Source organism: Leptopilina boulardi, unplaced genomic scaffold (genome assembly GCF_019393585.1).
Source record: "Leptopilina boulardi isolate dan_hultmark-lab unplaced genomic scaffold, ZJU_Lbou_2.1 LbouV2_368, whole genome shotgun sequence".
In the NCBI taxonomy this organism is placed as follows: domain Eukaryota; kingdom Metazoa; phylum Arthropoda; class Insecta; order Hymenoptera; family Figitidae; genus Leptopilina; species Leptopilina boulardi.
This window is the reverse complement of record NW_026137938.1, coordinates 3,940,626-3,960,544: the sequence shown is the minus strand read 5'-3', so window position 1 is coordinate 3,960,544 and position 19,919 is coordinate 3,940,626. Positions and strand designations below refer to the sequence as shown.

At 23.3% G+C, this 19,919-nt stretch overlaps 1 protein-coding gene across 10 annotated transcripts in view; it reads right to left on the bottom strand.

Moving 5' to 3' along the window:
* Positions 1–12,523: 12,523 nt before the first annotated feature.
* LOC127287146 (protein NDRG3) overlaps positions 12,524–19,919 on the bottom strand; it is an 82,232-nt gene continuing 74,836 nt past the window's right edge. For 8 of the 10 annotated variants that reach the window (XM_051313936.1, XM_051313937.1, XM_051313932.1 and 5 more), the window contains 2 exons: positions 19,681–19,765; positions 12,524–12,968 (listed from right to left, as the gene is read on the bottom strand). In XM_051313936.1, coding sequence (XP_051169893.1) covers positions 12,823–12,968; positions 19,681–19,765 — 231 coding nt within the window. In that variant the 3' untranslated portion in view covers positions 12,524–12,822. Of the gene's footprint in view, positions 12,969–14,258; positions 14,381–19,680; positions 19,766–19,919 lie in introns of all 10 variants that reach the window. The other 2 variants (XM_051313938.1, XR_007843844.1) reach the window with 2 other exon arrangements.

The window sequence follows — 19,919 nt, the reverse complement described above, 5'->3', positions numbered from 1 at the left end:
TTTTCTATTCTATTTTAATATTTCGGAATGTGGGGAAAAATAAAAAATATAAAAGCAAAATTATTTTCCTTCTATATTAATTAAAAATAAATAGTAGTTATACTAATTAAGAGATTTGTTCCAACAGTTACATTTTTTCCGAGAAATAGTTTTCGAATTTAATTTTGTCTAAAAACAGATGTTATTTTGCTTTACATTGTAAAATTTTTATAAGGTGAAAAAATCAAGTGATACGGCCCTTAAAAATTAAAATAAAAAAAAGTGACCAACCTCTTTCTTCGATGGGTTCTGTCCCGGCGAAGGGTACGACAACAATAAGAAGAGAGATCGAGAGGAACTTGATTATCTCCATTTTTGGGAAATCTGCAAATAATTTCTTCTCACATCACCAAATAACACATATTTTCACTATATACACTGCACTTAATTTTATTTTTTCACACTTTTTCCAACCACACCTCCACCCCCCAAAAGGAACGATAAAAATAAGGAAACCGTGTTTAAACCTTCCGTATAATCAACCACCTGTCGCCTCTTTTTTTTCAGGGGTTATGTATTTACACCCACAAAAATAGCTTTCGTCTCATCTCATTTTCATTCACTTTTCTTCAATCCCTTTGAAACACTTTTTTTTAATTTCGTTTTTTTTTCTATTCAACACATATTTCACAACATGTTGTTTTTACACGTGAACTGATAATAATCGTTTAAAGTTTTCAAATCACTTTTTCTTTGTTTGGCAATAATTTTTTCTTAAACGATACGGTGGATAAAATACGCGAGATCGGTAAAAAAAAAAAAAAACACCTTTGAAACAACGCGTCTCTCACGTCACTTGTAACACGCGCACGGACTTACTCCCACGCTAGTCAACTCAAGAATACGCGCGCCCCTGTCAAATGTGGGTCCTGTTCGTTCGCCTTAGTACCGTCTGGGGCGCTAGTGAAGACAAGCAATCACGAAGACGCCCGAAGACATGCGAACGGCCTTCTATCTTATTTTTTTTCTTTCGTTTTTTTTTTTTTTTTAGTCTCTTTAAACCCAAACAAACCCAAGAAGTAGCGGTCCTTTCGTGATCCTTCCTCTTCTTGGCTCCTTCTTTTCTTTTCGCCCTGCAGCAAAAGTAAGTACCAACAACATCGATTCTTTTTTTTTTTTTTATCTCCTTTCCGGCTGCGATTTTTCGTTTCTCGTATATATACCACGTTTTCCAACAATGATTATATTGGGTTCATTGATCCCGCACTAGGTAAGATGCATTCTTTCCAGTTTTTACCTATCTTCATAGAATGGTTCCAATGAACACTATACACACACAATCAATAACCGGTGTTACTTTTTTACAAACCGCGAGGTTTTATTGTTTTTGGAATTTTAGTGCCGGCATTTTACTGTCTACAATGTAAAGTTAGTGACAAGTACTCATTTTTTTTTTGGTAATTTACAATCTTCTTTTTTGAATTGGTGAGAATTCGTTTATTAATTTAAATTAAGTAAAAATGTCTAATTTTAAGAGGCAAAGGATCTATTACAAAAAAATGGAGAAATTGCATTGAGGAAGAAGAAAAACGATTGTGACAAAGTTAAATAAAAATATAGACATTTATATTTGTAAAGTTTTTTAATGAAATTTGTGTTATTTTAGAAAAACGAAAAAATGTAAATAGTTTAGTGTAAATATTATTTTATTTGGACAAGAAACAAGTATTTTGTATTGTCAAAGAAATAAATTCTAAATTTTTAGGTTATTTTTTCAATAAAACTATAGTTAGAAAAATATTACCAAATCAAAAGTAATATTTTACTAAAAGTTAGTTAAAATTTCTAATTTGTAGTCTTTTTAGGGTTCAGTACCCTAACCCTATTAATGAGACTAGTGAAGCAAGGCATGTACCCCCCCCCCCCCCTAGCGGCCACACGAATTTATCTAGAGGGCTGAAATTTGGTATACATATGTATTTTAGCGTGTAAATTACAGGAAAAATATAGCGAATCTCATAGGAATTAATTATCATAGCGTTGTCAAGGAAAAATCAAAAATTTTGAAAAAAGTAGGCCTCGGATTATACGACTTTTTCGACTATTTTCGACTTTTTTTCAAAAATACGACTTTTTTCGACTTATTTTAATAAAATGCGAATATTTGGACTTTTTTTACATTTTTAAAAAAAAAAATTGTAAATAAAATATATTTTTTTTAGTATAAAATGCAGATCTTCAGATTTTCTTTATTTCAATTATTTAACAAATTTTTAACTAAATTTTTTCACTAAATCAATTATTTTTAATAATTTTAATGAAATTCATCACAAATTCAATTATTTCAAATTATTTTTCAATTAAAATTTTAATAAAAATTTAACAATTGTTTATAATTTTAAAAAAATATCAAATAAAATTACCAAAAATTTTTAATTCAAAATCACAAATCAATTCAATATCAAATAAAATTCAATTATTTACCAAAATTTCAATTTAAAATCAAATAAAAGTCAATTATTTTTAAAAATTTTAATTTAAAATTAATTATCATCAAAATTTTTAATCAAAAATAAATTAAAAATTAAATTATTATGCAAAAATTTCAATTAAAATTCAATTATTTCCCAAAATTATTGGAAAAATTCAATTATTTTCAAAATTTTTAATTCAAATTGATTTTAAAATCAAAAAAATTCAATTATTTTTAAAAATTTCATTTCAAAATTAATTATTATCAAAATTTTTAATCAAAAACCAACTAAAATTGAATTATTTTCCAAAATTTCAATTAAAATTCAATTATTTTCAAAATTTTCAATTCAAAATCAACTAAAATTGAATTATTATCCAGAATTTCAATTATTTTCAAAAATTTGAATTTAAAAAATTTCCATGCTCACATTACAGGAAAAATTAAGCAAAATTGGAATTTTTCCATCGGCCTTCACACTTTAAACCCCTTAAATTTTAGGATTAGGGGTACGGAACCGTTGGTTTTAATATACGAGTGTAACTCGCACTTGTCCGATTTTTTTCATTAAAACTTTATTTTAAAAAAAAGTACTAAATCAAATTAATTAATTTTTACTAAATCATAGTTTTAATAAAAAATTAGTAAAATTTCTACTACATTTTAGTTATATCTTTTTTAATAAAACTATATAGTTAAAAAAAATATTACTTAAAATATAGTAATATATTTTAATAAAAATTAGTGAAAATTTATACTTTTTAGTTCGATTTTACTAAAACTTTAGTTAAAAAATATTATTTAATAAAATAGTAATATTTTTCAAAAAGTTGGTTAAAATTTCTACTTTGTAATCTTTTTGACTTGACAATACGTCTGAGTTGTCGAAAACTATATAAGTCATAATTTCAAGATTTTTGAATTACTTTTAAGTTTAGTCTCGATGCCACACTTATTTTTGTCAAATTTGAAAATGAAATTTTTTATAGCTTTCTATATTACCGACCGGTTAAATATTTAACTACTAACAAACGTACAGCGCTGATAGTATTTTAATTTTTCTTTTTGCTGATTCTATCCTCAATGGCTTGTGGTGACACTTAAAGATAAGGGCAAAAAAAAGGGTATCTTGAAGGACACAGAATTCTTCATATTCAAATTTTTTTAGAACTCGGTCTATTTTTACGGTTATTTTTCCTATTTTCTCAATGGAAAATTTAATTTGAAAGTATAGGGATCCCCGAGGACTATTTAGTTTGAAAGAATATATATCCTTGAAGCTAAAAATTCGTTATTAAGGTAAATATTTTAATTTATTGGAAAAAAATTTTATTACAAAAAATTTAATTCTATTTTTTCACGTGACAACGTCTTACTTCGAGATAATCAAGTATTTGAATCATATACATTTTTTTTAGTGTGTTTAAGTACAAAATAAATACTAAATAAACATCTTATAAAATATATTTTAATTAATTAAAAAAGAAATAAAATTAAAATAAAATTAATTAATTCAAATTCTCCCTAATATACAGACCTCGCTTTAATTTTTTCACTAAAACTTTAGTTACAAAAAATTGTTAATTTAAAAAGTAAAAAAACTCCTTTAGTGACGTCTGCTGTGTTTACGCTTGTCACTTTTATTATTTTTCTCTAATTTTTATATAAAATCACCATCGTGCAATATTTTCCATATCTTTTGTAAGTTTGTAATGCAATATTGCAGGAATAATTTTTAAGTTCACAATCATAACAACTAATCGATTGTTTAATATTTTAGTGTTACTGAAGATGATCAACGTGATGTGATCGAAAAGCTTCTAATTAAGAAAAATATATATTTTATACATTGACTTGACATGAAACTTATAAAATTTACACCTATACCTATATGTTAAAAAGTAATATTTTACTAAAAATTCGTAGAAATTTATATACTTTTTACTCATCTTTTTAACTAAAACTTTAGTTAAAAAATATTACTATAAATCAAATTAATTAACTAATTATTAATAAATTAAATTTTTACTGAAAATTAGTAAAAGTTAGTATACTTTTTTAGTCATTTTTGACTAAAACTTATACAAGGTTAATAAATTTAATTAAAATTTTTCAATTTCCTTAATCGTATATAATATTTCGAATTAATTGACTTATGCGCATTCAGATTGGTTTATTCACAGTTGATTATATAGTTCACGTTGGAAAACGCGTAACTTCCTCTACCGGCGCTTTCGCCCTTGACGATTGAAAGGGCTTGTTGAATATAATAACGTTGCAGTACTTACAAAAATAATTTTTTTTTTTTGCCTTATTTCAACTTTTTAATATTGTACTCAGAAAAAAAAGGTGGTCGTCACAACAACCGGAATTCCGGATATTCCAATACATAAAAATATCAGTGCCCAAATAATAAGTGTGCGTTAAATAAAGAGATAAAAAAAAAATGTGTTCTCCCCTCGTAATTCGGTTTATTAAAAAAAAAATGAAATTATAAAATTATAAATCTTTTTTATTTAAATTAAATTTGTTAAATTAAATTATTTTTGAAAAGTATTATTTTTACTGAAAATAAGAAATAAGGTTTGAAATAATTTTCGCAGCTGATTTTTTTCTATGCTTGTTTATTATAAATAACAGGTATTGTTTTGGTGTGCATGTGTTTAGATAATGTATTTTGAAGCTCCATCTATAGATTGCTCGTTTATTAATGAATTTCGCTTAATCAATAGTACAGGTTGCGTGTTTTTATGTATATATGTAATATGTGAAATTACATATGCTGATTTATTTATTTTTTTTTTAAATTCGCATTTCAGTAGGCCAAAAGCCGTACTACAGTCTGTGCGCAGTTCAGACAAAACTCCAGCACCCGCAAAGTAGTTTAGAACACTCACAATATTATATATATATATATTTTTTTTTTTAATGATCTTTTTCTATATCAATTTGTTTTTTTTCGCCTTACACAAACGTGCTTCACTGTTTTTTTTTCTTTTTGAGCAGATTTTATTTTTTTGCATCTACTCTAAGAAACGATTCTTCAATTTTTTTTTGAATAATTATATATTTTGTACTCGAATTGGAATTTAACGGGAAATAAAAAATTGTAATACTTGTCAATTGATAAATATTAATTAAATTTTAAAAGTATGTTCAAAATAGAATGAAATTATTTGGATAATAGGGACGATAGTTTGAAATTTATCGACTCAGGTTGAAAACACTGCGCGCGCTATATGGAAGGAGTGATGTTAACCAATAATAAAGCGTCTCCCCACTCCTCGCAAGCAGCGCGCGCAGTGTTCTCAACTTAGGTGCCGTGAATTTTAAACTACGCAACTATTCTTAAAGTTATTATTATAAATAAATAAAGAAAACAAATTTTTACACATTTATTAATTGAATAATAATAATGACAATTTTTGTAAATTATATAATTATTTTTATTTATAAATATTGAATAGTTTATTAGAGTAAATTCAAAATTTTTTTTTTTTTTTGCGTTCATACGTGAGCACTGAAATGTTTGTACGAATAAACTTTGTTTAGAGAGCGATACTCATTGATTCTTAAAAACTAATACTTTTCGTAGCCTTCATTTTTGTGGTAATAAACGCAATATTTGATGAGGGGACGCGAGTTAAGACTTGATCTACTGCCAGAGAGAGAGAGAGAGAAAGAGAGATATAGAGAGAAAATATTAAAACCCAAAAACAAATCTAGTTTCTAAATTTAATTGAGACTAATAATTATACTTTTCAAATCTGGGATCTTGTCTCGCGCCTCTCAGCATTTTTTTTTATACATATAATATATCATTGCTCTCTCTTTTTTTTTTTAATAACAAGACTTGAGACTCATTATTAATCACATTATTCAATCCATTAACTTTTAATTAATTTATTATTAATTAACAAATTGAAATAATTTCCAAAAAAAATTGTGAATTTTTATAAAATTGTTTTTTCGTTACTTGGATTGAAAACATTTTTTTTTTCGTGTCAGTTTTTTATTGACGATAAAATATTTTTCCAATTATTTATTAGTATAATTAGAGTCTCTTTGTCAAAAATATAGAAAACTAAAGGCGGTCAACAGTTTTTTTTTTTTTTTTTTTTTTTTTTTTTTTTTTTTTTTTTTTTTAAAGCCACGTACATTGCGCAGCAGGCACGTTTTATCATATCACTTACTACAGGCATAATAACCTGGTCAAACCATATATATTATACTCCTATACCAAATCATCAATTTATTTTATTAGATCTGTCCTACTCTATATATAAATAGTCTATCGTAACTTTTTTTTTCCCGAAATATTCTCCTTAAGGGAAAGAAAGAAAAAAAACAACATTGGATATTAAATTAGAATACCAAATCGTAAAGAAATTATTAAATATTTTTTTGGTAATTAATTAACACTCAACTCTAATAAGAAACTAAAATTTATTAAATTATTTAAATTAAGCAATTTTTTTTTATAGCAAATATACTATAATAATTCTATAGCTTTTACACTGAAAAAAATTTTTTATTCAAATAATCGGTTATTTTCTTACTAAATAAATATTTATTTAATTATTATTTGGGTCAATTTGTTTCAAATAGTTTATTTAATTAAATTATTTGGTTTCAAAAATTATTTGGTGTCAAAAATTATTTAGTTCAAGTAAATATTTATTTGATTCAAGTAATCGATTACTTGAATCAAATAAATTTTTTTCTTTTCAGTGTAATAATTCGCTATACATTGCTGTCTTATTCGAAAATGTACACGAAGAGTAAAAAAAAATTGTGATTTAAGAAACTGAAAATAATTTTGATGATTTTTTTTTTAAATTATAATTTTTAGACCACTCTCTAATAGTTTTCTGATAATAAATTCGCTGGTTCTTCATTTTGACATAAAAAAATCGTTTTTTTTTTTATTTATTTTTTTTTTTTGTTGGAAGACACCAACCGATAGAGTTTTGTCTATTTAAATTTTTAATTAGCACCACTATTTAGTTAACAATCATCTGTTATAAAACAAATGAATCACGATAATAATTAATATGTGAAAAATAAGTTTTCAAGTGTAGGCAAATTTTCTAATATATAGTCTTTGTATAGAAACTAGAGCAACGTTAATAGTAATAATTCAAGCTCTAATTTACAATTTTTTTTTTTACTAGTATTTTCTTTTTTTTCAAATGAAAATAAAAATAAAAATTTTCTCAAATCCTTTCATCGCACATTGTCTTATTCATGTGAAAAATTATAACAGGTTTTAATTTTTTTCACAGATTTTTTCTAATTTTCAAACTTAATATGTATAGCTATAATTATAGATATTAGTTAATATCAGATAAATTAATTATTTGATATTAATAAATTAATAATATTTAATTTTAATTATTGAAAAGTAACGGAATTGCAGTTCGGAGATTTAAGCTGCTCAAAAAATACACACTAGCACACACAATTTATTTATTTGTAACTAGATCCTAACTATTGAAAATTATTATTAGAAATTTTGTAGAAATTTTAGTGAGAAAAAAATAATTAAATGAAAATCAGTTTAAAATTTTTTTTTTTTTTTTAAATAATAAAAAAAAATATTATTCCCTTGCTGTGCAAGTAATTTTTTTTTTTAATAATTAAATTATGAACTATTTTTGGTTCTGTAAAATAATATTTTAACTCGTAAAACTTTTTCGAGTATTATGCAATGTATTTTTCGTAAATGCTGTATATATTAACACACATGTGGTTAAGAAAAGCATTCTTCATAATTTATGAAAACTATATATTTTATTTTTTTTAATACGCGACAAACTTCATAACTCGTTCTTTATATTTTCAAATTCATTAATGAAAAAACTTATCCTAAACTTCCAAACTCTTTTTCTCTTTGTTAAATATATATGATATTATTCAGGAATACTTATTATTATAAAAACAAGTTTAAAAAAAAAAAAAAAATTTTACTTAGTCATTTACTCAGACCTTTGGATAGAAATGTACACAAGGTCGTTCGCATAAATTTTACTACCGTTTGTAAAAAAAAAAAGGAATGATATGTTCATGTATTAGAAAATTGTGTACAAAGATTATAAAGGATTTCTTTTTTTTATATTATAAAATCGATATGTAATTTCGTTGTAAAAAAAAAAATTAAATATGAATTATCTAATTTGATATTTAAACAGAGTCAAAAATTTCACATAGAAAAGATATGCAAGGATTAAAATTTGCAAAAAATTTGATTAAAATTCAATATTTTTCCTTGTGTGTAGTATAAATTTTTTTTTTTTTTTTTTTTTACCAAAGGTCTATAGTAGAGACTGTATTGGCAAAAAAATTATATATGGTGAAAACAAAAGAAAAACAAAATAATTAAAATCAGAATATTTAATAAATTAAAAGTAACTGCTGAAAACAATTTCTAAAATATTCATACATATATAGTTTATAAAATTATAATACTGAAAAAATTGCGATGAAAAATAAAAAAAAAAAAATTAATTATTAGGCGAGTTTAAAAATGTTCTTTGCTCATATGATTCGAGGAATTTTGCCTCCGTGAGGAAAGAACAATATTAATTGCTATATTCTCTAATCGTTGCAATATTCCATATTTTTTTTGCTATTTTTTCAAAATAATGCATTTTTTTGGTAGTTGTAAAAAAAAACGCAATTACATCAATTTTTTGTTTTCAACGAAGCTTAGAAAATACGAATTCGTTATGGAATATCGATTCTCTATCGCAATTTAAAAAAAAAAATAAATAATATAAATAAAAATAATTAATAATTCATTTAAAAATTAATTATTAATTATAATAATTTAATTTTTTATAATAAATATTAATTAATTTTTAAATTGAATCGTGTGTGAAAAATTAATGTTTGTCATTTTATCGTTGATAATTTAAAAATCATATTAATCGGATAAGTGATCGATATTTAATGATATATATATGAATTTGTGATATTTATTATAACAAAAAAAAAAAAAAAAAAAAAAAAACAATAACATGCTTTAATGGGATAAACTTTTATAAATATAACATTAATTTTTTTCTAATATATTAGGATAGAAAAAAATTATTTTCGTTTCCGTTAATTGTAATTTATTTCCCACAGTTTTTTGTTTTTTATTATAGAGAAAATAAATTAAATTAAAATTATGTATTTCAAGTAAAATTTTAGAAAACTTCTAATTTTGATTATTAATTTAATTACTATAATTAAATAATTTGATACTTCAGTGTAATAATAATAAATAATAATAATAATAATTATTATTATTATTATTATTATATTATTATATTATATTATTATAAATATAATAATAATAATTTAAGTAATATAACTAAACTTAAATTAATAATAAATAAATGATAACAATACTCAAAAGTAGATTTTTTTTTTAATTACAATTAATGGAAATCGATTTTGCCAATCGACATTAATAGAAACGAATGTTGACACATTAATTACTTATAAATATTTTGTAATTTCATTTTTGAAGAAAAATAGAAATTAATAATTGAAAAATATACTTTAATGGAAAATTAGAAAAAAAAAATTATTTCTCTAAATTATCATTTCACAGAAAATTAAAAGGCATTAAAATAAGCTGCAACGCTTATTATTTTAATCCAATTTTACTTATTTTAATCCATTTTGGTATTAAAATAAGCAAAATTGGATTAAAATAAGAAGCGTTGCAGCTTATTTTAATGCCTTTTAATTTTCTGTGTTGTGATAATATTTTTTAATAATTTTGGAAAATTCAATTTGTAATTAATGTGCCTAAGTACCATTTATTATAGATCCAAAACAATAATTTCTCATAGTGGAATTTTTTCTATTAAGAGAATTCTTATATATATATATATCGATTTTTTTTTATTATTATTGGATCCCATATTGTTCGTTGCAACATTCATGTGGTTCCACGTAGAGGCTTTTTTACATTTTTTTTTTTTATTTTTTTTTTTTTTACTTGAAAAGTTCAACTTTCAATATTATAATTCTTACAATCTAAGCAGCAATCTGAACGTCAATTTATCGTTTAACGTTAAAAACTAATACGAGATCGAGTTTTTCACGTTTTATTTACTTAATTTATATATATATATATTTGAAAACATTGTCTTCGTAGATTCTTGGAACATTTTTTTTTATAGTTTACTTAATTTTTAATTAATTGTTTAAATTTTTTTCAATTTAAAAACTAATTAACAATTTAATAATTTAATTAATAATTAGGCATATATATTTATATGAAAATAAAAACTGAATTTAATTTATTTTTAATAAATATAAAATGAATTCAGTTTACAAATAACAATATACATGTGTCGCTATTTGAAGAATGGGACCTTAGATGCAAAAAAAAATTATAGGTTATGTTTTGAAATATTTAAGTGAAAATACAAAAAAAAAACGTTAACTCGTAATGCAAACTAATAATATTTAAGTCTTCCAAAATATTAAATAAAATCTAATTTCAGTTTTACTAAAAGAAAAATAAACTTTTAATTCAAGTCAAAAACTGTCGTAAACATAACCTATAATTCAGTTTGCTTCTAAAGTCCCTTTCTTCAGATCGCGTCACATATTTTTTTTGCAACAAAATTTGATTTGGGACTTAGTAACTACAAAATTGTTTTTTTTTTTTTTAAATAAGAAAATGTACAAAGAATTTCGAAAGCAATGTCACATTTATTATTTTTCTAACTACCTTAGGCGCAGCTAGTGCTTCTTCTCAATTAAATCGTCGAGAGAACAATCCAATAAAATTTATTTTTAAAAATTCTTAACAATAAATATTGTTTATTATATAAATCGATTTTTATTAAATTTATTTTCATTATACTAAAATTAGAAAATTATCTAAATATAAAGTTTAAAAACTTTGATAATTGAAATTAATTATTTAATTATTAATTAATTAATTATTAATTACAAAAGAAATGAAAAATTTTTTTTAATGATTAAATAAATTACTCTCTTTGAATTAGTTAAAATTTTAACTAATCCAGAGAAATGATATATTTGTCGCACAGCCTGATAAATATTTATTTGATTCAAATAAATATTTATTTGATTCAAATAAATATTTATTTGATTCAAATAAATATTTATTTGATTCAAATAAATTTTTATTTGATTTAAATAAAAAATTTAATTAACGCCAAATAAATAGGGCTAGTATGCTGTTAGACAAATATACGTTTATTTAATTCAAATATATTATATTTGGTTCAAATAAACATAAACCATTTCTCTGGGTGTAATAATTCACTTTTTACTTTTAAATAAAAATTTTACTAATTTAATAGTAAAAAAAAAATTTTTTTTTCTACTTAAATTTTACTAATTTAAAAGCGAAAAGTGAATCACTAATACAAATTAGTTTTTTTTTACTAATTTAAATTAATTAGAAAATTTATTTAAAAAGAAAAAAATTATTAATTAAAAAAGTGGAGGGGGTTTGAAACAAAGTTTCAATAGAGTATTGTATTCTAAAAATTCTTAAACTATTACGAGATTTCAAATTAAGTGAGCGAGTTTACATTAAGGTTCCTTAACCTCAAACTAAAAAATGATTTTTCACAGAACTAAAAAATTTATTTAAAATTGAATTCATCCAAAATTCGAAAGTACAATTTTCAAAAAAAAAAAAATTATTTTCAGTTAAAATTTGTTAAATAATTAAAGAATTTTAAAAATTGTACTTTCAAAATTTAATTAAATTAATTTTTAGTTTTATTTGTTAAAAACAACTTTTTAGTTTTGGGTTATGTTAATTGGCTAAGAATTCTCAACTGATAACGATATATGTGGCGTGTATATTTAGCCAATAGGTTAAGAGTAGCGTCAGAGTGGGGAGGAGAGAAATGAGAGAGAAAAAGAAAGACTGATACTTTTCTCTCTCTCATTTCCCCCTCCACTCTCAAGACGCTTCATTGTAAACTTGTTCATTAGCTCCCAAACATTTTGTAAAAATTAATCCAATAATGAAAATACAAATTTTACTAATTTATAATAATTACATAAACGGTTTGTGTTAAAAAAAAAAAAAAAATCGCAATATACAAAATATGAAAGTGTAAAGACTCACCTTAAAAAAAATTTTTTATATAAATAAGATTTTGAACTTACTTAAAATGAGAGGATTTTGTTCTTGCGACGATTGTATTCGAGTTGGTTTAAAGCTGATAAAGCTACCATTTTTTTTTGTTCGGCGGTTTTTTTTCTTGTTTTTAAATCGGAAAGCTGCGAGTTCCGATGTTTTTTTTTTTGTTTTTTTTTGATAGCAATCGTCTTTTTTTTTTTTTATTTTGTACAAATCACGATGATAAACGTATCGTTATTTAACAAACAACCGCTTCTGATATGGGATTTTCAGTGATGTGAATTGTTGCAGTGGGCCAGTCAATTTTCTTACTGCAGATGTGATTCAATCCCTCGAGGGAGGCTAATCTGTAATCCGCCATTTTTAAAGGAGAAAGTGGCGCCACTGTAAGTAGAAATTAAATCATCATTCTTCATTTCAATTTAAAAAATTTATTTTCTCTTTTATTTATTTAAATATTTAAATAAAATTCTACTTTATTTGAATAGTTAAATAAAAAAAAAAAATTGAAAAATCTTGAAAGGAACCTAAACATAACATCAAATCTCAAACTTTCATTGCTTTTTGAGGTTATGTTAACGGTTTTTTAAACATTGAAGAAATTTCAATTCTTACATTTAGTACATTTTATTATACAATACACAGATTAGATAAACATTTCATTAAATATTAACATCCACAGTCAGTAATACCGAATTCTAATTACAAAGAATCGCATTTTTTTTTATATATATATATATCGAGAAATTAAAAAGCAAGCGTACATGCAAAGTGAAGAAAAGAATATCGTGTATGTGGTCTGTTGTAAGAGCAATACAAGGATGTTATTCACAAATAATAATCTATTTCTACGTAAAAGTGCAGGTATTTTTTTTTTTTTTTTTTTTTTTTTAAATTAAAAATCGTTTTTATTTTCCAAATTCGACTCGAAGGGGAAATTCAAGGGGGGTTTTTTCCTACTTCCCTTATGAAATGAAGAAAATAATTTTATTTACCAAATTGGAATTTTTAGTTTAAACCCGCCGTTTTTTAATATCTTGATCGTGGTGAGCAAAGAATCATCACAATTTTTGTTAAATTAAATTTTATTAATATTAATAAAATAAATCCCTATGTTTCGCTATCAAGTCCTAATTCTAAATGAAATATGTGCGATAAGTGCTTGCATTTTTTTTTTGAAATCAAAAACAGTGATACGCAAAATACAATAACATTCTTGAAAAATTTTGATTTTTTAAAATTATTTTGATAAATTTTGTTTTCAAAACTTTTCTTCTTTAGAAAATGATCATATATTCAAATTTAACATTAAATTATCACATAAAGACTAAAATATTTGACAAAATGCAGACACAAAACGTTAGATTTGATGGTGTGAACGAAGACAATAATAATTAGCGAGATTTATTTCGATAAGACATCAAAAGCAAGACGAGACCAGAATACATTTTTTTTTGTGTTAGTTGAGAGATGTTATCACGTTAGAAAAAAAAAAAAAAAAAAAAAAAAAAGTAAAAAAAAGTTAGTAAAGTCGTTATAGATAATTTTTGTTAGTTTGGTTTTAGAAAATAGATGAAAAAAAAACTCTTTAATCAAGCCATCACCGACCGTTCATTTAGTCTCTCTTACTTCCCGTTAAAAAAATTTTTTTTTTGTTTTTTAATTCCGACTTACTCAACACATAGATGTTGGCCTAATTGACCGACACAGCGCTTTTGACTCCAGCGGCCTCAAATCCTAATTACATTTACCTTCTGGTGTCGATGGTGTTGAAGTCTTTCTCGGCATTCTCACCACTAAAACGTATAGAAAAAAAAATAAAATACACTATATTATGTAATTAAACAAACATAGAAGTGAAAAAAATAAATAAAAATTAACATGAACGCTGTTCCGGACTATCGGTGTGTTTTTTTTTTTTTTTTAGTAAATTTGGCAACAGTGCGCGCGCTACAACCAATCAGATAATTGGCAGCGCGCGCACTGTTCTCAACATCGACTGATGATTAAAAATAATTTACAATTCATATCTAGATATTAAAAAAAAAAAAAAAATAGGAAACTTTTGAAAAAATTGAATAATTTGATTAAAATCATTTTTCCTATTTCGTTTTTTTTATTTTATTTTTTTTTCGTTGAGAATATTGACAGTTGCCAGGGCTGTAAATATTGAGAACACTTTTTGTCTTATAGTCAAAAGAAGTGGGGTAGATCAGTTTTTTATCCCCACTTCTTTTGACTATTGCGTGCAATTTCAACTGAAAAAAATTTATTTGATTCAAATAATTGGTATTTGACCAAAAAATAAATATTTAAACCAAAAATTTTTTATTTAAATTAAATAATTTTTACTTGGACCAATGATTTTTCATAATAATTTTCAATAATAATAATTTTAAAATAAAAATAAAATCTGTAGATTAAAAAAAAAAAATTTATTTGATTCAAATAATTGCTTATTTGACTATTATTATTAAATAAATATTTACTTGAACCAAATAATTTATTTTATTTAAATTATTTTATTTATTTATTTCAAATTTTATTTGAACCAATAATTTCTGCGTATTTGAAAAAAATACCATCTCAAATAATAATTATTTTATACAAAAATGATAGTCATACAGATAATAGTCAAGTAACTGATTATTTGAATCAAATATTTTTTTCACTGTAACAAACAAAATATTTATTAATAATAATTATTATATGAATTAATTTATTATTAATTACCAAACATAAAAAATACTTATTTTAATTATTTTACTAAAATAAAATAAGACAGTGAAAAAAAAATTTAATTCAAATAATCGGTTACTATTATCAAATAAATATTTATTTGTATTAAATAATTATTTGTTTTTTTTTTCAAATACAGAAATTATTGGTTCAAATAAAAGTTTCAATCCAATTATTTGGTTTCAAAAATTATTTGGTAAATATTTTATTTGGTTTCAAAAATTATTTGGTAAATATTTTATTTGGTTTCAAAAATTATTTGGTAAATATTTTATTTGGTTTCAAAAATTATTTGGTAAATATTTATTTGGTTTCAAAAATTATTTGGTAAATATTTATTTGGTTTCAAAAATTATTTGGTAAATATTTATTTGGTTTCAAAAATTATTTGGTTTCAAAAATTATTTGGTAAATATTTTATTTGGTTTCAAAAATTATTTAGTTAATTTTTATTTGGTTAAAAAAATTATTTGCTAATTATATTTATTTGGTTTCAACAATTTTATTTGGTTTGAAAAATTATTTGCTAAATATATTTATTTGATAATAGTCAAGTAACCGATTGAAACAATTTTTTTTCCGTTTATCAAAATTATTACATCACTGAAATTTACAACGTTTATAATCAACGATTTAGTAAGAAAAAATTTATTTTTCTATGCAAATTATTATAATTTTTTATTCAAACAAATTTTTACATTTCACGAATCAAAAATTTTGAAAAGAAAATAATATTTGTCTCCGCAAAAAATTATATATTTTCCGAATGAAAATTATTTTTATTTTTAACACCCAACGTTGTGAATTTCACCGATGAAAATTTAATAATTTTTCTACTTGAATAAAAAATAAAATAAATTTCTAGTATCAATTTTGAAAATTATAAATACAGATTATCCCTGGCACTGTGTATATTGATAGTGCAATTAAGCGTTCAAGTGACTAATAAAAATATTACAAAAAAAACAAATTCTTAAACTACTTTCTCTGTACACTGATTGGTGCTACTTTTGAGTGTTGGTAATAAAAAAATTTTTTTTTAATAATGAATCGACAACATCTAATTTCAAATGCGCGTGTAAAACGAGACTAGCGTCAAGCTAATTAGCGAGAATTTTTTTTTTTTTTTTGAAAGCCAAAACTATAGCCAAGAAGCTAAAAGAAATTGCCTATGTAATGTATTAAAAAATTGAAAATTATTTTATAAAAATACGTACCACTCGATTGATCCGAGACGCGTGAGAAATAAAGGCGCAAGTCGGTCAAAAATTAATAGCTTTCATTCCCTTAATTTAATTCTTAAAATATCTATTTTATAATTTAAAAAAAATATTCAAAAAAAAAAAAATAAATAAGGGTCGTTTATTTAGTCGAGAATAATTTTTTGTTTTCTCAAACTTTTGTTTATTTATCAAGTTGGAGCAAGTATAGCTGTTTTTTTTTATATAACTAAAAGGTACATGTTTCCGCTTAAGCTGAGATTGAATCCCTGTGTACTAGGGGATTAATTTTTTTTTTATGTAAAATATATAATATAAATGATTTTTATGTTTTGGACCCTTAAAATTTTTTTTCCATTTTTTTTTATTTTTAAACAAAGATTAAAAAAAAAAAATTTTTAGGGGTTCCGTAAAATAAAAATCACCCTGTATATATATATATATTATATGTAATTCTGAAATTTAGAAATATTTCCCTTAAAACACGAAAACCCAACCTCATTTGTAACTTAAAAGCCATTCGTTTAATAATGTAGCTTGATTGATGTACATCAGTGACAGTAGTAGTCGATGGTGAAGATTATAACAGCAACAACGATTATGAGATGATTATGATCATGATCCTCATAATAACAATAATAATAATAACAGTTAATCGACGCAGTACTACACTTTGTAATTGCATGAGATCATATTTTTTTTTTCTTAATTTTTTCGTTAAAATTTATTTATAAGGGTCTTAGCCATTTTGTAATGATTTTTTCCTCATTTAAAATTAAAAAAAAAAAGTAATTTTAATCTAAAAAAAGAGAATTCGGTTTTAATTTTACGATAAATTTTCAAAAAAAGGGATGGTATTAAAAATGAAATTGTGTTATTAAATTAAAAACGTAAAAATTAAATGGCTAAGGCCCGGAAAATTAATTCCGTTAATGAAAATTTTTTTTCTTTTTTAAATATGGCATTTTTTTTTAAAAAAAAATTTGTTTTTGGAATTAACTGAATTGTGACAAAAGCTTAGTGTGTAAAAGTGATAAGTGCGGGTGTGTTTCTGTGACTAAAAAGCCAAACAGAATAATCAACCTCATCTATATATAATAATAACACCGTGAGATAATATAATATCGCCACTGACTGGTTGGTAATTTTTTGTGTTATTCGAATCGAATAAGAGCACTGCATTAATTGAATGCATTTATAAATATATATATATATATATTTATATTTCACCGAATCGAATATTTTTTTTATGCTATCGCGTAATACACTATATTTACGCGCAATCTAAAAACTCATATTTGCTTTTTTCTATTTTTAATTATAAAAAAAAAAATTTTATTTTTAGTTATTTTATAATAATTCATGGTTTATTTTTGAAAATCTGTTTTCTATTTTTTAGTGAAAATAATTATTCAAGTTCTATGGAATAAAATAATTCATTTTTTCTCTCGTATTTCTCGAGCAATTGGGACGTGAATTAAAGTCGAAACAAAGGGTTCCAGCCTTTATTCGAATTAAATTTTTTCAAAATTTATTTTTTCCTTGCGCAAAATATTGTAAATAAATAACAAAATTATTTTTACACTGAAAAAAAATATACAGAGTGATTTTTATATTTTTTAGAAGCGCTTAAAAATTTTATTTTTAATTAAACTTTTTTTTTTGTTTGTTTAAAAAACGAAAAAAATGAGATTTAAAAAAAACTTCAATTTGCCCGGAACATAAAAATCAACTCTGTAATTATTAAATTTCAAAAAACAGTGAAAAAAAAAGTTTATTTGATTCAAATAAAATCGGTTATTTATAATCAATAAATAAATATTTACTTGAATTAAATAATTTTTATTTGATTCAAATAATTCAATTTGATTTTAAATGATATTTGTTTGAATTTACTCAGGGTTGGACAATTCGATTTTCTTAAAGTAAAAACACTAGCGCCATCTATGCACGGACGTGGCGAAGCTTCTCGTAGTGAAACCTAACTTTTTGTGCCATTACATTTTTGGAGAATCAAAAGTAGCGTCTGCTGTGACGTCGATGCATTTGTATAGAAACGAAAAAAGTTTTGTAAGCGATGTGATTAAACATAAAAAATGAATAAAGAAAACAAAAAATCGGCAAAGTTAGTTTATTGCATGTATTGTGGCGTTCATGATTGAAAAAAAAAATGAAGTGAAAAATCAAATCGCGAAAATGTCTGGGTTATGGTTAGCACAATTCGAAAATGTTACTTCTACTTAGGGTTGGACAGTTTGTTAATAAACATTATTTGATTTCAAAAATTATTTGGTTTAAGTAAATATTTATTTGCGACAAGTAATTTGATTATTTGAAGAAAATTTTTTTCATAGTAATTATTTTTACTGTAATTATTGAATTTTTAAATATTGTCTTTTTAAATTAAAAAAAATTCTTTTAAATTTTTTTTTCTTTTTTGAAGTGATTTATTTCTGTTTGTAAAATATTAATTTTGCTGGTTTTTTTTTATCGAAATAAAATAGTGTCGATCGTTCGAGAGATACTGATTTTTGAATATTGTATAAAAAAAAAGAAATTTTAATTGTAAAAATAAGATTTTAGATTGCGCTTTTAAAAATCGCGTTTTGACTACTTTTTTAAGAGCAACACACTTTTATATAAACAATTCATTCTGCAAGAACGCAGGCAAATGTAACATCGATAAATTTTGCAATACACAGGTGATAACTACGTATCTACGATCGTAGGCCAATACGTTGTTAATGCGATACCAAAACCGATTGAAACAAAACCTAATTATTTTTTTATTCTCTGCTTTTTTTGGGTTAAATTTTTTTTTCTTTTTTTTTGGTACTCGCCAGAAATATCGCGTTAGAAGGTCGTATGTTCATTTTGAATATTTTATAAAAAGCTCGTTGATTAAAAATAAATATTTGATTTATATTTAACGGATTTCTTTAGAATTGTTATAAGTATTTTATTTTTTCAAATGAATATGCGACCTTCTATCTCGAAATGTCGTGTGACTTATGCGCATTAGCACGTATGTCGATCATTGTCAGTGAAAATCGATGAATTAATGTCAATCCGTAATTGGTTTCTAATTTTTTTTTTTTTTTTTTTTTTTTTGTGTTATAGCGACGACGCTCACTTACCATATCCTTCACCCTGTAGAAACAATCGAAAGGCCTCGCTCACTTTACCGGGTTGTTCCTCTAGTACCATACCGCAATCCGAAATCTATAATTTTTATTAATTGTTGTAAATTTTATTATTAAATTTTGTTGAAAATTTTCATTTTTAGAAATCTGATTTTTCTTTTAAAATTTCAGGTCTCGGATTATATGACTTTTTTCATAAGATGCGACTTTTTTTTTACATTTTTTTCATTTAC